Raw genomic sequence first — 18,502 nt, forward strand, 5'->3', positions numbered from 1 at the left:
GTGAAAAAAAGTGCTCCCAAATGGGCATCCGGAAGTCAAACCCAATCAAATTTTACTTTAGTTGAAATCCTTATTTTCAAAAAATGGGATTTAAAATGGGAATTAAAATAGAAATTCCAAATAACAAGTATTTGAAAGAATTTGGAATCCTTGTTTTGGGGGTCAAATGAGGATACTGGATTCCACTTTTTTCCAATTCCAATTCCGATTGTGCAGACCCAAACAATGAATTAGAATTTTTTTAAAATTCCGAATGCCAATTCCATTCTAATTCCAGCTAGCAAACGGGCCCTTAAGGAATTACAATAAGAATCTTCAACACTCAAGAATCTCTAACACTTCTAAGAATTATAAGAATCTCAACACTTGGCCTCCAAAAGAATGGAGGCCTTTAAGATCTGGAAATCGTGATTTCAAAAGGCGCATCAATATATATATTTTTCGATCTATGCTTCAACAAAGCTTTTTTCTTTTCGTTCCACAGCCTCCATCAATTGAAATTCTTTACAGACTTTATATACTCTACCAAATAATGTACCGTTTTCCAAAATATGCTCTGCTGATATTAAAATGGGACTGCCATAGCTTTAAAATAGAGGTGGACAGTCTTCATAAAACACAAGCAGCATATTTTATAAACATACACCTCTGTCTCTAAATAGACGAATCCACGATCTGATCGCACATTCTCATACAGAATATTCTTAATTCTTACAACTCCTACACCAATAACCAACTCTCAATATGTTTCCCACACTCTCAACGACAATAATAATAATAATATGACCTCACAAGCAGCAAGCAAAATCAGTGTATTTGAAACAATAATAGACGACTGAACCGTCTATAACATACTACTATATCTGCATACCCATATATACACAATCAACAACAGCCCATTTCGAAACACAGAGTTAATATTAATCCTCGTGATGTTCAGTCTCCATAACAGTCTGTTCGGTCCCCATTACAGTCTTCTTAGCAACCTCCACAGCATCCACAACAGTTCCAATGACAGTGTCCCCAACAGTCTCCAGCAGACCCTTCTCACTCATTGTCTCATCGCTCCCCACCGCCTTCACTTCTATTTCAACCTTCTTCTTTTCTTCCCCTCCACGACCCTGCTGATTTTGATCATGCCCACCCTTTCCTGTCATCTCCTTCCCACTTTCCTCCGTCTCTCGACGGCCTTGTTCCTCGCTCTGAAAAAACCTCTGCTTCGCCTGTTCTGCTGCTTCCTCCATTTTCCTTTGGACAGACTCTTTCGACTCGCCCGCTTTCTCAGCCATCTGCCGAGCCTGTTCTCTGGCTCGCTGCTGTGCCTCTTCTAGAGATTTCTTCGTTTTTTCAGCAGCTTCCGCCATTTTCTTCTGCACTGATTCCTTTGTCTCGCCGGCATTTTCAGCCATTTGGCGGGCTCGATCTCTCGCCCACTCTTGCACTTGCTCCAGTGTGAACTTACTTTGCCCACCGCCTCCGTAGTCGGTGGACTCTTGCTCCCCTTGCTCTTCACTCTCAAAAAAGCTCTGCTTTGCTCGTTCTGCCGCTTCCTCCATTTTCCTCTGCACCGACTCTTTCGACTCACCCGCCTTCTCGGCCATCTGCCGCGCCTCTTCTCTTGCCCGCTGTTGCGCCGTCTCAAGAGATTTCTTCGTCTTTTCCGCGGCTTCCGCCATTTTTTTCTCCACGGCCTCTTTCGTTTCCCCGGCCTTTTCAGCCATTTGGCGGGCACGTTCCCTCGCCTTTTGCTGGGCGCCTTCTAGGGTTTGCTTCGTTCGTTCGGCGGCTCCCTGGGCTGTCTCCTTCACTCTCTCTTTCGTCTCCGCTGCCTTTTCGCCGGCCCGTTGGGCAGCCTGCCCGGCGGTTTCCTTTGATTTGTTATAGTTTTGCGCGAGGCTTTCCTTCGCCTTGTTTGCTGCCTCGTATGTGTTGTCCTTCGCTAAGCCTAATCTGAAAGGAAAACGAAACTGAAGTTAAGAAAAACAATAAAAGGGAGCGTAGACCTATTCACATAGACGCGGCTGATAACGAAGAAACGGGGCTATTCTACAGATGAGAAAGAACCCACTTCTCCTGCGTTTTGTTCTTGGCATTCTTTGCAGTCTCCTGCGCTTTGTCCTTGGCATTCTTCGCAGTCTCGGTAGAGGCTTCCGTGGTTTGCCGAGCTTTCTCCTTCGTTCCTGAGCCGACATCCCCCATCTTATTCTTAGCAGCTCCTGCGTATTCTCCCAGCTTCTCCTGCACATTAAACATTAATTACCCCTCCCAATTCAACATAATCAATTAACTATTTTCCAATTCAATCATAATCCATACATGTCATTCGACATAAGCAATAGTGCTCTTCTATCATCATTCCCAATTCACTATCACAAATCATACATCCAATTCGACAAATTAAAAAACATACTTTTGTGATATCCTTAACCTGGTAGGCCTTGTCTGCAGTATACCCCAGAGTGGTACGGCCAGTATCAACAGCCGCGTCTTTTCCCTGCTGCAACTTCTCAGACGCCACATTGTAGACCTCGCTGCCCTTCAGCTTAGTATAATCGACAGCGACAGATGCACCTTTACTCACATTTTCAGTCAAGCTATCTTTCGCCGCCTTGCTTTTCTCCGCAGTATAATGCAGCGCCGCCTTTGCCTTCTCGGCGGTATAGTCTTTCGTGGCGCACGTAAGCTCCGCCGCAGCCTCCTTCGCCTGCTGCAGCTTCTCGGCGGCGTAGTCTTTGGCAGTTACAGACTTGTCCGCCGTAGCGGCTCTGGCCTGCTCTAATTTCTCTGCCGCAACAGTTTTGGCATCTTCATACCGCCTCTCCGCCGCCTTCACTGCCGCCATCGTGTTCTCCTGCGCTGCTGCGCGGTAGTGCTGTACGGTCTCGTACCCGCTCTCCGCCGCCACGCCTTGCCTTTCTTTCGCTTCCTCCATGTGCTTATCTGCCGCTCTTCTCCTCTCTTCTTCTTCTTCCTCCACTTTCCTTCTCCCTCTTCCTTCCTCCATCCTCACCTCCTCTTTCCTTATCCCTCTTCCTTCCCCCATCCTCACCTCTTGTTGGCCTGCCATTCTTACAATCTTCAAGCAATTCAAAACTGATTATATATTGGTGTACACAGAGTTCTCTGTTGATGAAAGTAACAGATGGTGTATTGAGATTACGGAATGTGTTCCATGACTGAAGGCAGGCAAGAGTCGAAGGGTGTATATAAAGTGGTGTGCATGATTTTGGAAAAGATGAGGAGACAGAGTGGTGCAGCATGTTTACACTTGGAAGTCCGGTCGGCAACAAGACCTACGTGTTGGCCATTGAATAGAAGAAGCCAACCAGCTGTAGACTTTCTAGAGCCACGTTACTCTTTCCGGATAATTCATACCTGGATTGAATTCTGGTTAATATCTTCCACATGAAGTTATTTGAAAAGCAATTCGGTTCTGGGATAGGGTTAGTAAGCTGTGCATTGCTGATGAGGTGTGATATTTGGCCAATCCGCTCCCAGTTGCCGGCCGTTTATGTGGTACGCTCAATAGGTGACAGGAGGCACATAGCAGTTTCGCTAGACGTATAACTCTGTAGTTAAATTTTAAAGATAAAAGGAGACAACCAACTTTTTTTCTTTTATCTTTTTAGCTATGATACAGGAGCATGAGTCTTATGGCTGATAGGGGAGCACAAGTCTTATGGGTCAATCCTTTCGACTAAGAGCCAAAGATTAAGGAGTATCCAATGATAGTTGGATGAATAATATTACGAATATATTAAAAGAATCTATCATATTTATATAGATTAAACTAATTTACATAATTGTTCATATAATATCCATGGTTACTACTACTATTAGATAATTTTATCTTAATATCTATAGTTACTACCACTATTAGATGATTTTATCTATTAGAAATGTAATAAAAATACATTTAGCTTAATTAGCATGCTTCACATCACTATGGATATTGTTAGGAGTGCACATTATCTTCTCCTAAGGGGTTTAGAGATACATGTCTTGAATTTACTTTCTTTAGAATAATTTGTTTAAATCATTTTCTATGTCTTTTATACCTATTTATATTAAATATGGCTTATTATTCAACCAATAGACATTTTAAAATTTTTGGTAGCATTGTTGTTATGAATCTATTCTCAATTTGTTGGACTTAAATCTTTCACAACACCCATCAATTCATTAATATTATCCTTGAGTGTATGAGGTTTTATTTGAAATACACACATATAGCTATGTGAAGAAATGTGTCTCTTCCTCATATTGAAAAATATAAAGAGCAAAAGGGAGCATTTAAGGAGGGAATCTAAGAGAGATAAAGTTGGGAAATAATAAATTGTTCTCAAATGCCACAATGGACCAAATTATGACTCAAGTCCTATGAAATGTATTGACTTTTTCATCAATAATGTATAAAGGAGAAATCATTCCAAGCATTCAAGGATCATTTATCTATTATCATGAAATTAACGCATCCAATCATCATTCCTTGATCTATGAATTAAATATTCATTCAATCAATATTCACTAACTTGATGAGGTATGTGGATCCAAAGACAAAATATAAATGGGATTCTAAAACCTTGAGAGATCCCACTTGTTTGTTGTGAAGAGCCATACAATAAGTAAATCCAAATGTTAACTATGTACATTAAATATTTTAACTACCAAATATGTTATGGATCATTCATTGTTTCTTAATTTGATTTAATTTAAATGTATCATGATATATGCTAATCATTGAAAATTAACAATATCCTTGTTACATAGAATATTATCAAAGTTACATCAAATATCATTCAAATATTTTTTAAAATATTATCCAAACAAAGAAAATATTATTGAAACATAATAATAGTGACAATCACATAAGAAATATCATAATGATTTCATAAACATGATTAATATGTATCCACTGCATATGAGGAAGACATTATATCAAAACTCATGTTCTATATATCAAATTGGTTTTAACAAGTATATATGTCCATATAAATGAATGAAATAAATCTCAACTTGGATAAAGTTTTACAAATTTATATGGCATATGTTTTCTCAATGACAATGAGCCTCTTTGGTGAAACCTTTAGCTCTAAGAGTGCAAACCAGAATTGAGATTACATAAATTATATTATTTACAAACACAATATTGATATACACTAAACTATAATTAAAATAAAAAATTAAACTTCTTTATACCTCAATTGTACATCTCTTAATGTGGTTAGGAGTCCTAGAATATATCACTAGTAGTGAAGGGATATCACTAAAAGTCTAATGTCAACCTATATATGTTCATAAGAATTTTATTAACACAATTTATTCTTGAAGTTGATGAAAGATCATCCCCATAGCTACCAAGAATCACCTACATGCAAACACGTGTCACAGAAAGAGAGGAGAAAAAGCTATGGTGTTGGAATCCCCAGACCCACAAATGAGACATTCGTGATGATTATTATAAAAAGTGAATAATTTAATACAAAGAGATTAGTTTTAATAAAAGGATATCAAAACCCTAACTGGTAACTAACATAGGTTGCATGATAATAAATAATAAAAGAATTAATTATTATATGCCAAAAGTTTAGCTTAAGTAAACTAGAGATAATAAGTGACTTAATAATTAAATCAAAATGATTTAATTAATAAAACAATATCTAATTAGTCTAATAGTTTAGTTGACACAATTTTTTCATTCATAAGAACACAAATTTACTAAGCATGTGATTTAAAAAAAAAACTTCCTTTTGTAGGCGCCTCTTATTCCATCAATGTCAATGTAGTCAACAAGGATGTGAATCCCTATCACTTTACCTCCCTTGCATTATGTGTTAACTACAAGAGTTAACTAAGATAAAAATGTTAGTTAATACATATTTAAAATAATGACAATTTAAATGGAAAGCATGCATACACTAAAAAATATAAACAACTAAGTTCATTAATATATATTAAGTGACTATCATGACCAATTAAAATGGTCTAGAGGTTGGTGTAACATCCAGTTTTCCTAGGTCTAATTTAACATCTAACATACTCAAAGAATACAGTTAATAATTCATTTCATAGGAAGACAATTATATCATTCGTGTTCATGTGAACAAGATTTACTGTTAAAATCAATTAGACAAAATTTCTTAACTAAAAACTTGAATTACCATCAAATGAAATTACTACAAAAATTGAAAACCACATACCTTAGAAAACTAAGATTGAAATCAATCTAGGGATGTTTCTACAACCACTTGGGTTAGTCTGCAAATACACTATAACAATTTCACATGATGACTAACATCTAAAAATTGCTATCTCAAAAATCAAATGATAATTACAATTAAATACTACCATATTTTAAATTAAGGCATCACATACCACTATATTAATTAGGGCATCATTTACCATCGGTTCATTTAGGGCTTCTGATACCGCTATATCACTTAGGGCTTCCACTACCACAAATTCAATTAGGGCTCCCAATATCACTGTATCATTTAGGGTTCCCACTATCACTCAATCAATTAGGGCTTTGGATTCCTTTCCTTTCGATTACTTAACTATGGTAGTAACTCAAGATTAGAAAGTATACTTATATTCGTTATTCATATAAATGAAAGTAATATGATGGTAGCAATGAAATAAATCAATTTAATCTTACCTCCTTCTATATAAGAGTGATAATACCTATTTCTAATAAATAATTGTATGTATGACTTATCTTTGTCTGATGCATGTCTGACACTTAAGGAGAGGTGAAACATTGTCAAGGGCTTAACCACCCAACCTTAAACCAAATCTTATCCCCACATGATCTCTAATGAGAAAGGCCTTCCCTACTCGGAATAGACAGGGGACATCTTACCATCCACTGGGCTTCCTAATATTTATCCACACCACAAGACTTGATGGCAGGTATGAAATTTTCTATTTGACAAAATCATGAATACTCCATATATATTAGCAGATGGTATAGTGAATTATTCTCAACATTTCATTCTCAACCATCTAAGAAGATTAATTCATTTTAGATAGAGGAAGAAAATAAATTAAAAGTATTAGTTGGAACATGGATGAGTTTAAATAATGATTTTACTGATCAATTGGAGTCTTAAAATTCCTTATTTAAGTTCTTTGATTTATCATTGTAATATAAGAATATGACTTTCAAATTCAATTATACTCTTCATTACAAATCTGGCTCAATATAGCTTTCAAGGATCATTTACTCATATCATTATAGTTTCATTTCTCATACTGTGGTTGACACAAAGTCATAGATTAAAGAATAATAATGGCATGGTACAGATTCTATGAATTCCCTCTAAGAAAATAATTATAAAACATTCGGCTGACACAAATTCATACACTAAAGAATGGTATGGATTCTATGTATTCCATTTGAGAGAATAAATATAAAACATTCTCCTATCGGTCTGTATAAACTTACAACTGGATTTAATGACATAAAGTATGAGGCAGAACATCGACTGGTGAAGTGTAAGAAATAAATGTAATCGAATATAGACTTGATTTACAAAACTTAGAATGGCTTATGTGAGCTAAACAATCTAGTCTTCTAGCTCCCATGGTTGGAAAAAATAATCTTTGTCTTCCTTGAATTGATTTCCTTAGTTAGAGATGCCAGAATGGATTGACAGATACGAAAATAAATAAGGCATAGCAAATGTGACAATCTCTGATTCTCTCAAACATACAACAAAAGTAGGAAAGCCATAGAATTGCTGAGAGGAGTAAGTTATAAGAAATATGATCAAGGAGACTCTTTAATAAAGGAAATAACTTGGCTCTTCGGCTATCATCAGTTACAAGAAGCCATTTGAATATATCACAAATATAAAAATATATGAAAAAGAAATAAAGAGGGAAAATAATGAGTTGAAGAGAAGTTGGAAAGACCATTTGAATTGCCAAATGTTATCATTCAAAAGCAAACAATATTAAATTGACAAGAATAAAGTTGGAAGGTTGTAATTCAAATATTATAATAATTCTAATGTTAGTATAACTCGAATATTATTAAAATCCTATATGTACTTATAAACATCAATTTATTAAATTATTAAATTATAATGATGCCAATAATTTTATATTACATGCATGTTTATAAATAATATGATGAAAGATAAATAAAAATCCTTTGAGACACATTTTATATTTTAACCCAATTATTAATAATTTAAATAAATCATGCAGGTCCTGCAGATGTATCCTATTTCAAGCCGCTAGGTCATCTACCCATCTACTCAGTGATGGTGATGCTCCCACCTAATTCTTTTTTGACAATGCTTCCACCCCACTAACATGCTCCCTACAAGGAAATTCTCCACCATTAAATTATATTATCATCATAATAAATTATTTAAATAATCACAATGGTTAACCATCTTCTTAATTTCATGAATTGGTGATTAACGATCAACTAATATGTCATCTTCACTTGAAATCATAATGACTATCTTACCATTTCAACAGATTATAACAAATTAAATTTCCAACTAACTTCATGCAAACCTCAATGGCTATATTTCAAGTTAGGTCAAAAATTGGGATGTAACTGTTGGGCACATGAACTTGTGTCACGCCCTATTCAAGCATGAAACTCTGCTAAATAAAAAGTGTAAATAAACATTAGTACACTCCAATAATAATTACATGCATAATCATTCTAGTTTCTTTAAACTCTTAATTATCTTCCCCTTCTTAGTGTGCGTCAACACCCCTCCTTCACACTACAAATCCCTCATAGTAGGTGCAACCTACAAAATGTGAAATTGTATCATCTTAAAATGGAAGCACTTCTATGTTAAGAGTGTTTAGTGCAGTAGAAATTGATTAAATTAATTTATTATAAAGTCATTAAATAAATTAAAATTAAAAGATGACTTTATATTTATTTAATTTAATTAAAAGTGACTAAAGTTAAATAAATAAATTACAAGAATCTTCTAGAAGGAGGAATTTAATATTAATTTATTTCTTCTAGAAGGAGGTCCACGCATTGGAAGAAAAGAATAAATAGGGAAGGCACCTTCATTATTGAGCATCGAATGTGTTGCCATCTATTGTTCCAAATAACTTGTGGGGGCAAGGGTTTCTACAGTTGCTACATTGATCAATGGGAACATACACTTCCATTGATTTGCATAACTTAGGTGGTGAAATATCTTTCGAAGGGTTGTGACTTTTGGAGAAGACAAATCAATCTTTTCATTGTGTCAAATTTATGGCCTTGGGCTAGATTTGTGCAGTAAGGAATAAATTGGATATTGCTACTACAGTGACGTCGCTACAATATTGTTGCTATAGTATCGCTGCTATAGTGATGCTCCTACAGTGTAATCACTACAGTGATTTGCTACAGTAATTTGCTACGGGAAAATTCATATTTCTGGAGCAATTTCAATGTTTTTATCTACTACATTTTGCATTGTTTGAGAGTAGTTTAGGGCATTGCTAGGGTTTGTAAAATTTGTTGTAATCTAATTTATATAAGAATTTGTTGCCCTAATGTCTTATTGATGTAGATGCATATTTTCTTATTTGTAATCAATGTTATACAAAAAAAAGTGCATCTTCATTGTTAGATGTTTGGTGTGTTCTTTTCAAGCATATTTATTAAAGTTTAGCATTTAGAAAGAAATCATAATTTAGATATGCAATATATCTTTTACTTGCAAAGTGTTTGACAAAATGTCAAACAATTGAATTAGAGAAGAATTTGATGTTTGATGAAGTTATAACTGGCACCTTGCAAAGTGTTTGACAAAATGTCAAACAATTGAATTTGGGAAGGATTTGGTGTTTCAAGAAGTTATAACCAGTTGGGGTTATTTCAATGGTATTAGTACCAAATCCTACCATCTCGAGGGTTTAGAAATCACACACAACCACCTGGGGTTGGTTCTCATAGATTTTAAACTTGTAGGAAAGCTTTTTTCAATGAGGAACAATAATTTGATAGGCATCTAGACACCATGGGCAACAGGCAAGAGGGTAGCCCACCAAGAGACCATAGGAATGAGGATCAGGAAACAAGGGGCATTTTTAGAGAAATTGTAATAGGACAAGAATATATGGCTTAGGCTTTGTAGGCACTCACCACCATGGTTGAGTGCATGAACCCACTAGATAGATAGAATTAGGAACAAGGGGATAACAAGAGTGTAGTGGGATCACCTAGAGCTTATAGAACTCTTTCTAGAGTAGAAGACAGGCTCACACGTCCTACCTTTATTAGAGAGAAACTAGTAAAGGAACCAACAGAGGAAGTTGGGGATGGAAAATTTGCAGATATCCTTATGGCTGCTAATGATGAATGTGAATTATTAGCACCACAGGTATGGGAGAGAATGACCTTTGAGAGGTTTATGAACCAAATAAGAGAACACTACCTTGCAGTTAGACAAAATAGGAGACCTCGTGGCAAGGATAATGAATTAAAATGTGCTACAAGGAAGCTCTCCTTGACTACATTTTATAGGAGTAGTAGAATGATAGTGTAAGCCTCGATTCACAAGCTTGATACCTTCTAAGCACTAAGACCTATGATAGAAGTGGAGGCAATAAAATATGCCATGCTACATTTAGAGGGAGCTGCACATGATTGGTGGTACCATGGGATGCTCACCCTTCAACATAGCCAAATGACTTCATATTAGGACTTTGTGGATAGGTTGTAGAGAGGTTTGACAAGAAGGATCTAAAAGTCTACTTTAGGGAGTTGGCATAGTTGAGACAGACAGGAAAATTGGAGTATTTCATTAGTGATTTTTAGAGACTATCCCTTATGGTGCCAAATATATTAGATAGGGGATTGGTTTTTTTGTTTACCGAGGGATTATCCAAATCACTAAAGGGTGGGGAAAAAGTCTTTGATCCATTCAATTTGCAAGAAATGATTAAGAAGGCTAGAAGTATGGACTAAGCAGCTCTAGTAAATAAATTTCAATCGAAGGGTGCATCATCTAGCAAAGACAAACCATTCTTCAAGAAACCTGAGAGGAATGAAACAAAGGCTGAAAATAAAGATAAATCGTTTTCTTCTTTGGATAGAGACACATTGAATGATTTAAGGAAGAAAAAACTTTTTTTTTAATTGTAAAGGACATGACATGAACCATGACTATCTTTTGAGGCCAAAGGGGAAAGCAAATAGGATTATGTGGGCTTATTATGAGGATTCTGATTTTGAAAATTCAGACCAACAATCTAAAAATGAGGAATTAATTGAAGAAAAGGAAGGCACAAATGATATACGTGATGAGAAGACTGAGGGTAGGCTTAAGGAGGCCCATCTCACTAGTGTACAACAAGAAGGATTATTAAGGATGAGAGGTGTATTGGCTAGTCAACGAGTTCTTACTTTACTTGATACATGTGCTACTTGATGAGAGTCAATTATGACCCATTTTATACCATCTTTTAATCCATTTTATATACCTTCATACTCATTCTCATACCTTATCTCCATTCTATTTTATCATATTTTATCACCTTATGTTGCATATGGTTAACTATATATAAACTTACTATTTATTACAGTTTTGGGATTAAATTATGGAAATTATTTATTGATTATTTTTACTAATCAAAATTATAAATATGTCATGGCATATATAGTTTGCAACATTCTAATTCATGGGTGCAGATCTTCCCATTGTAGTCTAGAATTTTGCAGATCTTCCTGTTGTAGTCTAGAATTCTGTAGAACTTCATGTCGCATGTCAGACTTCCTGTCACCTGACAAATTGCCTATCACCTATCAGACTTCCTATCACCTGACAAGAATTCCTAACACCTATTTTACAACTTCATATGATTGGTTGATTCATAAATCAATTATCTACCAACCATTTTAAACACCTGGCTAATTTTCTATTTTATGGAAGTAGAAAACAACATGCTTCTTATTTGAGCTTGATGTTGTAACTAAATCATTTTAATATGAGGACTAAAATGAACATCATAATATTGTTAAGATGGCCAAACCAAACCATCTTATTTTAGCTAGCTATTGTTGTAATATTGAGCTATATATATTTAAGCTCTAAAGTAGATTTTTATATCAGATTAATTTGAGACTATAATACAAACTTCTATTCATGTAGTTCCTGTAGTGGATTCATTTGCAATTTCTGTAATGAATTTGGAGAAGTAAAATAATGTTGTTATGATCAAGACAATGTAGAAGATTTTGTATTTTTCATCACCAAGCATACTAAGAAGGAGAGATCCACTTCTCAGGATGACTGGTGATTTATTTTAGATTAGATGTGTGTTTTTACTTATTTTTATTTTTATTTAATTTCATAATAGAATTAATATATTAGTTTATATTTTTTATTTTATGTACTTGTAAATAGTTATCATTGATTCATATTTTCTTTAGATTTAATGAATATTTTTATTTTTGTGTGTTGCTATTTTAATTTTGTACTTAAAATCATTATATTAGTATGTTATTGTAGATGATTAACCATTGATTTATGTATTTGTTTTAGATTTAATTGTGAATTCAGATTTGTGTTGTTTCTTATTTATTTCTTGCAATTTTAAATTATAGATTAAATTTTCATGCTTTTTAGTTTTTAGAATAGTTTATTATTGTGAATTTAGCTCCTGTCATCAAGAAGTGACAGTTCCTGTCACTAGTTTTATTTTGGTTTGTTGTAGGTTTCATTTCGTGTATTCTAGTTGCATCCATCCCCACTTGGCATGATATCTTCATCCCTTGTGCAGATAGTCATTATAGTTTTCATCAGTCTACGACCTCGGATTGATATTTAAATGCAAGACAAACTAGCTCTTAATCTTATGAATTATTCTTAATATTTGTACCATAGTTTGTCCCTACACTACTCACAATTTTATTGATTCTAGATTGATTGAGAGGCATGGAATAGAGACAGAGCAGTTCGAGGGTATGAGAGTGAGGGTAGTTGATGGCTACATCCTCAAATGTGACAAGTTGATTATAGGTCTGCCCTTAAAGATCAACAACTTTGATTTCAAAGTAGATTTTTATGTTGTTAACATGGGTGATACAGATTTAGTTCTTAGAATGACTTGGTTGAAACCAAATAGGGTAGTTCACTCTCAATTTGAGAGATATGGAGATGAGGTTTCAATCTGAAGGGAAGGCCCATATACTTAAGGCCATTCATGATAGTGGGCTTAGGATGATGTCTTGCAAACACATGGAGAGCTTGTTGAGACATGACTAGGTTGAGTGGGCAACCCATTGCACTTTAATGCCATCACAAGGGCAGCAAACATAAGAATATTACCTAGACATATAGGAATTGAGAATTAGGCACTACAAGGTTTTCAATGAAATACCACTAGGTAGACCTCCAAATAGAGTTATTGAGCATATTATTGAGTTAGAGGAGGGTGCTAAACCCATCATGATCAAACCCTATAGGAATCCATAGAGATTGAAGGATGAGATTGAGAAAACCATCAAGGTATTACTTGCTATGGGGCACATTAGACCAAGTAAGTCTTCTTTCACTTCTTTTGTGGTTTTAGTGAAGAAGGATGGTACTCTTAGGATGTGCATACACTACAGGGTCCTAGACAAGAAGACTATAAAAAATAGGTATCTCATCCCACGAATTGATGAGTTATTAGATGAGCTACATGGGGCATGTTTCTTCTCCAAAATTGATTTAAGATTAGGCTATCATCATATCCAAGTTAGAGAGCAAGATATAAAGAAGACAACATTTAGGTGTCATTATGGCCATTTTGAGTTTGTAGTTATACCATTTGGGCTAACTAATGCTCCAACTACTTTTTAGTTCACAATGAACAGGGTTTTTCAGCATTAGTTGAGGAAATTTGTGTTAGTCTTCTTTGATGACATCTTAGTGTATAGTAGGACATGGGATGAGCATGTGTGACACTTAGACACTGTGTTAAGCTTTCTGAGAAGAGAGTCTTTGTATGCAAAAGAATCAAAATGTGATTTGGGATTATTAAAGTTATTATATCTAGGTCACATTATCAGTACTCAATGAGTACACATGGATCCTAAAAAGATTCGTGATATTATCGAGTGGCCTACTCCAGTAAACCTGAAATAGTTGAGAGGATTTTTGGGGTTGTGTGGATTCTACATGAGGTTTGTTAGTGGATATTCTAGGCATGCAACACCCTTGATGGACTTGATAAGAAAGGGGGCTTTCTTATGGACTCTTGAGGCACATGAGTGTTTTGATAAATTCAAGGAGTTGATGACTTCTTGTCTAGTGCTAGCATTACCAAATTTTAGCAAACCTTTTGAGTTGCATTGTGATGCACCTGGTGAAGGTGTTGGAGTAGTTCTTATGTAAGACAAACATCTGATTGTTTATGGGAGTAGGAAGCTCAGGGGGGTTGAGAGGAGATTCAACATCTATGATAAGGAAATTTTGGCCATAATGCATGCTTTGGCAAAATTCAGGCAACATTAGTGGGTAGAAAATTGAGCATAAAAACCAACCATTATAGCTTGAAACATTTTCTAAGGCAATGAGATCTTAATGATAGATGACAGAAATGGGTAAGTAATTTACATGCATATGATTTTGATATTGCCTATTTCAAGGGGACACATAATGTAGTAGCAAATGCTTGGTCATGAAGAGCCTACTTGAGCTTGATGATCGATATATCAAAGGATTGGAGATGTTTGATCCATGTAGAGTATGCAAAGGATACATAGGCTTCAAGATTCATAGATGGATCGATCTAGAATAGTGATTTCATCCTTGCAAATGAGATCATCATTTACAAAGGGCACATTTATTTGGTGCTAGGGTCAGAGGTGAAGAGGATGGTGTTGAGAGTTTATCATGACTCACCTATGATAGGTCATCCAAATTTTTACAAAACCTATCGACAGATTCGTGAACCTTTTCTTGGAAAGGGCTCAAAGATGAGGTGTTGCAATATGTTAGAAAGTGTCCTACTTGACAACAGAATAAATAGGAGCACTCTTACCCTGCTGGCTTACTTAAGCCACTTTCGATTCTTGATAGGAAGTGGGAGTGTTTATCCATCAATTTCATCATAGAATTGCCAAGAGCCAAGGGTAGAGATTGTATATATGTTTTTGTTGATCAACTTACATAGTTTGCTCACTTCTTCCCAATAAACACTACATACACTTCTACACAAGTAGAAAATTTATTCTTCAGACAGGTATTTAGGTTGCATGGTTTACCTTGAATCATTGTCAGTGATAGAGATAGTAGGTTTATGAGTCACTTTTGGCAGGAATTGTTCAGATTGTGCAGGATAGAGCTCACTTTGAGTACTAGCTACCACCCCTAGATAGATGGTTAGATAGAGATAGTGAACAAATGGGTGGAGGGATACCTCAAGAATTACAAATAAGGGCAACAAAAGGCTTGGGTTAAGTGAATATTGTTAGAGTAATTATTTGGTTACACTTATTAATTAAATCACTTTGATTTAATTAAATAAGTTGCCTATTACTCTAGTTTTCTTAAGCTATCTCTTAGGTGCATATAATTAATATTTTATATTAATTATAATGTGCAACCTAGCTTTTTTAGGCTTTAGGTTACCCTTTTCAGGTTTTGATCTCATTTTATAAGGATTGATCTCTTTGTAATTAATTAATCCATTGAATAATCTTTTTTTCATCTGAATACAATTTCCATGTTTTTTAAATCAAACCCTTGCTTATTCTTGTCTTTTTCTTCTTCATGACAGGTTTTGTACATGCAGGTATTCTTGGGCTTCATGGATTTAATTGGCACATTTTCTCAAATCCTATATGGTATCAGAGCTAGATCTGCTATAGCTTGTTTGGTATTTGAAGAAAAAGGAGAACAAGGGTTTAGCGGATCAAATCTAGTGTTTTTCAAGTATTTTTTGAAAAAATAGGGGGTCACCAATTTTGAAGTAGTTTGAGGCCAAATAGATGTTACAGATGGATTTAGAAGGCATCAAAACCCCCATTTCTATATAAATTTTTTCCAATTTGGATAATGTTGATCCAGAAGGAAAAAGAAATTTTGCCAACAAGGCCATACAACCTCTGGCACATGTTACGAGGTAGAAAAATAAAAAATTGTAATTTAAAAAAAAAATGGCTTTGTTTGCTGTAGCAATTTAGAAAACAGCTAGTAGTCACTGAGACCGCTAGCAGTTGGCAGTAACCACCTGTGGTAAACTATTGGTGGTCCCGATGACTCGCCGGCAGAACCTCCTACCTGCCCTCCACCATGGCTCCACCATTGCGGTCATGCCACTAGCTTTCTCCACCCATGCATTGCTCCACTGGCAGTGGGAGACTTTTTTATTTTTTAAATATTATTTTTTTAATTTAAAAAAGAATTTTTTTTTGATGCATTTTCCAAAGGCCCTGTTGATTTTTTCTCCATAACTTGAGCATATGGACATATTTTTTTGATTTGAAAATGTAGCAAAAAGCTGGTTCCAAGATGGAGATATTTGTATACAATTTTTTAAGTTTTGATGTAGTTTGGTTGCCTGTTTTGACAATCAAAGCTAGATGTCAATTTTTCACTCCGGTGGGCATATCTTGAGTGTCCCATCTCCATTTTTCAAAAATGTTATATTTTTGAAAAATTGGTTCTATGTACTTTTCAGAAATACTACAATTTCTTCCAAATTATGCTCCATGCTCTTTCTATCATGATTTTTTCTTTTTTTTCTCTATGGTGGATATTTTGGTTGTTTCAGGTCTGCGGATCATTTTCATGGCATGGGATCTCTTCTTTTGGGTTGTACTATCTATTGTATTAGCTTTCTTCCTTTTCTGATCATTGTTGATATCATTTGTAAGAATTTTTATGCAAACACACTAAGATAAAGTGCCACTCCATGCATTTCGGGATCATTTTCATCATTGTGATTTATTGTACTTGCACTATATTATAAATTGTCATGGGGGGATAGTTGATTTCCATTTAGGCCCTCTTCTTTTGTTAAGTGAGTGTCCCTTCCACAACATTAGCCCCATGATGTGTTGATGACACGTGCCTTTATAGGTGTCAGTACCTCACTCTATGCCTAGTTCCTGTGTTGCAGGAGTTTTTTGGCCCACTTTCTCAGCTGCCTATCACCTCTCCCTTGTCTACATTAAGTGGGGGTTCTTAAGTTGTTTCTAATGCTTCCTTAGTTCATTGAAGTGAGCTATGTATTCTGCATTTGATCCTATGTACTAGGCGATTGTAGTGGCTAGATACTTATGCATTTCAGTGAGATGGGTCATCTACCATATAGACACTCTTATTTTCATTCTTACTTTGAGGTTCTAAAAATTAGTAGCTTCTTTTTGACAGAGTTTGTGGCTTCTTCATGCTTCAGTGGTTCTCTTCATGATCACTCTTTGTTCCTATCTTCTGGAATATTCTTTGCTATCTCTTTTTGGAGTAGGGTTTTTCCCATGTGGTTTTCTCTATTTCTTCATTTCATAGAGATTTTTTTGTGATTTGGTACCTCATTAGGCCTTGTTGCTAGGACTCATTTTTCTACTTTCATAGTTGTGCTAAGTTAGCTTACCTCCTGAGCTTTGCTTAAGGGGGGGTGTTAGAGTAATTATTTGTTTACACTTATTAATTAAATCACTTTGATTTAATTAAATAAGTTTTCTATTACTCTAGTTTTCTTAAGCTATCTCTTAGGTGGATATAATTAATATTTTATATTAATTATAATATGCAACATAGCTCTTTTAGGCTTTAGGTTACCCTTTTTGGGTTTCGATCTCCTTTTATAAGGATTGATCTCTTTGTAATTAATTAATCTATTGAATAATCTTTTCTTCATTTGAATACACTTTGCATATTTTTCAAATCAAACCTTGCCTCTTCTTATCTTTTTCTTCCCCATGATAGGTTTTGTACATGTAGGTATTCTTGAGCTTCATGGATTTGATTTGCATATTTGCTCAAATCCTACAAATATATCCATGTGAATATTGTTATAATTCCACTTATCACTTGTCTATCTAGATGTCACCATTCATGAAATTATATGGATATGAGGCACCCAATTTCATGGATTTGTTGCTATTAGATAGTAGAGTGCCCAGTGTTGGAGACTTATTATAGGAGAGCTAGGACATTATGAAGGCTCTTAAGGATAATATCACTAAGGCATAGAATCGACAAAAGTAGTATGCTGATAAGAAGAGGAATTAGCAGACTTTTGAGGTAGGTGATATGGTATATTTGATGTTGTAGCCTTACTGCTCTAGTCCACTCTCAAGAAGAGTGGTGCTGAAAAACTTAAGCCACGTTATTATGGGCCTTTTAGGGTGATCAAGAGAGTTAGAGAGGTGGGTTACAAGTTGGATTTGTTGATAGAGAATAGATTCCATAATGTTTTTCATGTGTCACATCTCAAAAAGGCATTGTTCCTTCTACAGTACCTCCACCCTTGAACGATCAAGGGAAATTGGTTTTAGTGCACGAGGCTATCATTGAGTTTGGGAAGAAGA

The 18,502-nt window shown here is 35.1% G+C and overlaps 1 protein-coding gene across 2 annotated transcripts; it reads right to left on the reverse strand.

Annotated features, from left to right (window-relative positions):
• Nucleotides 1-608: 608 nt before the first annotated feature.
• On the reverse strand, nucleotides 609-3,344 carry LOC149549849 (uncharacterized). Of its 2 annotated transcripts, none has more exons than XM_089793072.1 (3): nucleotides 2,429-3,344; nucleotides 2,069-2,238; nucleotides 609-1,950 (listed from the first exon to the last, which is right to left on the reverse strand). In XM_089793072.1, the coding sequence occupies exons 1-3, from the start codon at nucleotides 3,065-3,067 to the stop codon at nucleotides 921-923; spliced, it is 1,839 nt and encodes a 612-aa protein (XP_089649198.1). In that variant the 5' UTR covers nucleotides 3,068-3,344; the 3' UTR covers nucleotides 609-920. The 2 variants fall into 2 exon arrangements, with proteins under 2 accessions (XP_089649198.1, XP_089649196.1); XM_089793070.1 differs by having other exon boundaries at nucleotides 2,411-3,343.
• Between the last annotated feature and the right edge of the window lie 15,158 nt (nucleotides 3,345-18,502).

This window comes from Cupressus sempervirens, chromosome 7, assembly GCF_028749045.1.
Source record: "Cupressus sempervirens isolate cs-2001-9-10 chromosome 7, ASM2874904v1, whole genome shotgun sequence".
NCBI classification, from domain to species: domain Eukaryota; kingdom Viridiplantae; phylum Streptophyta; class Pinopsida; order Cupressales; family Cupressaceae; genus Cupressus; species Cupressus sempervirens.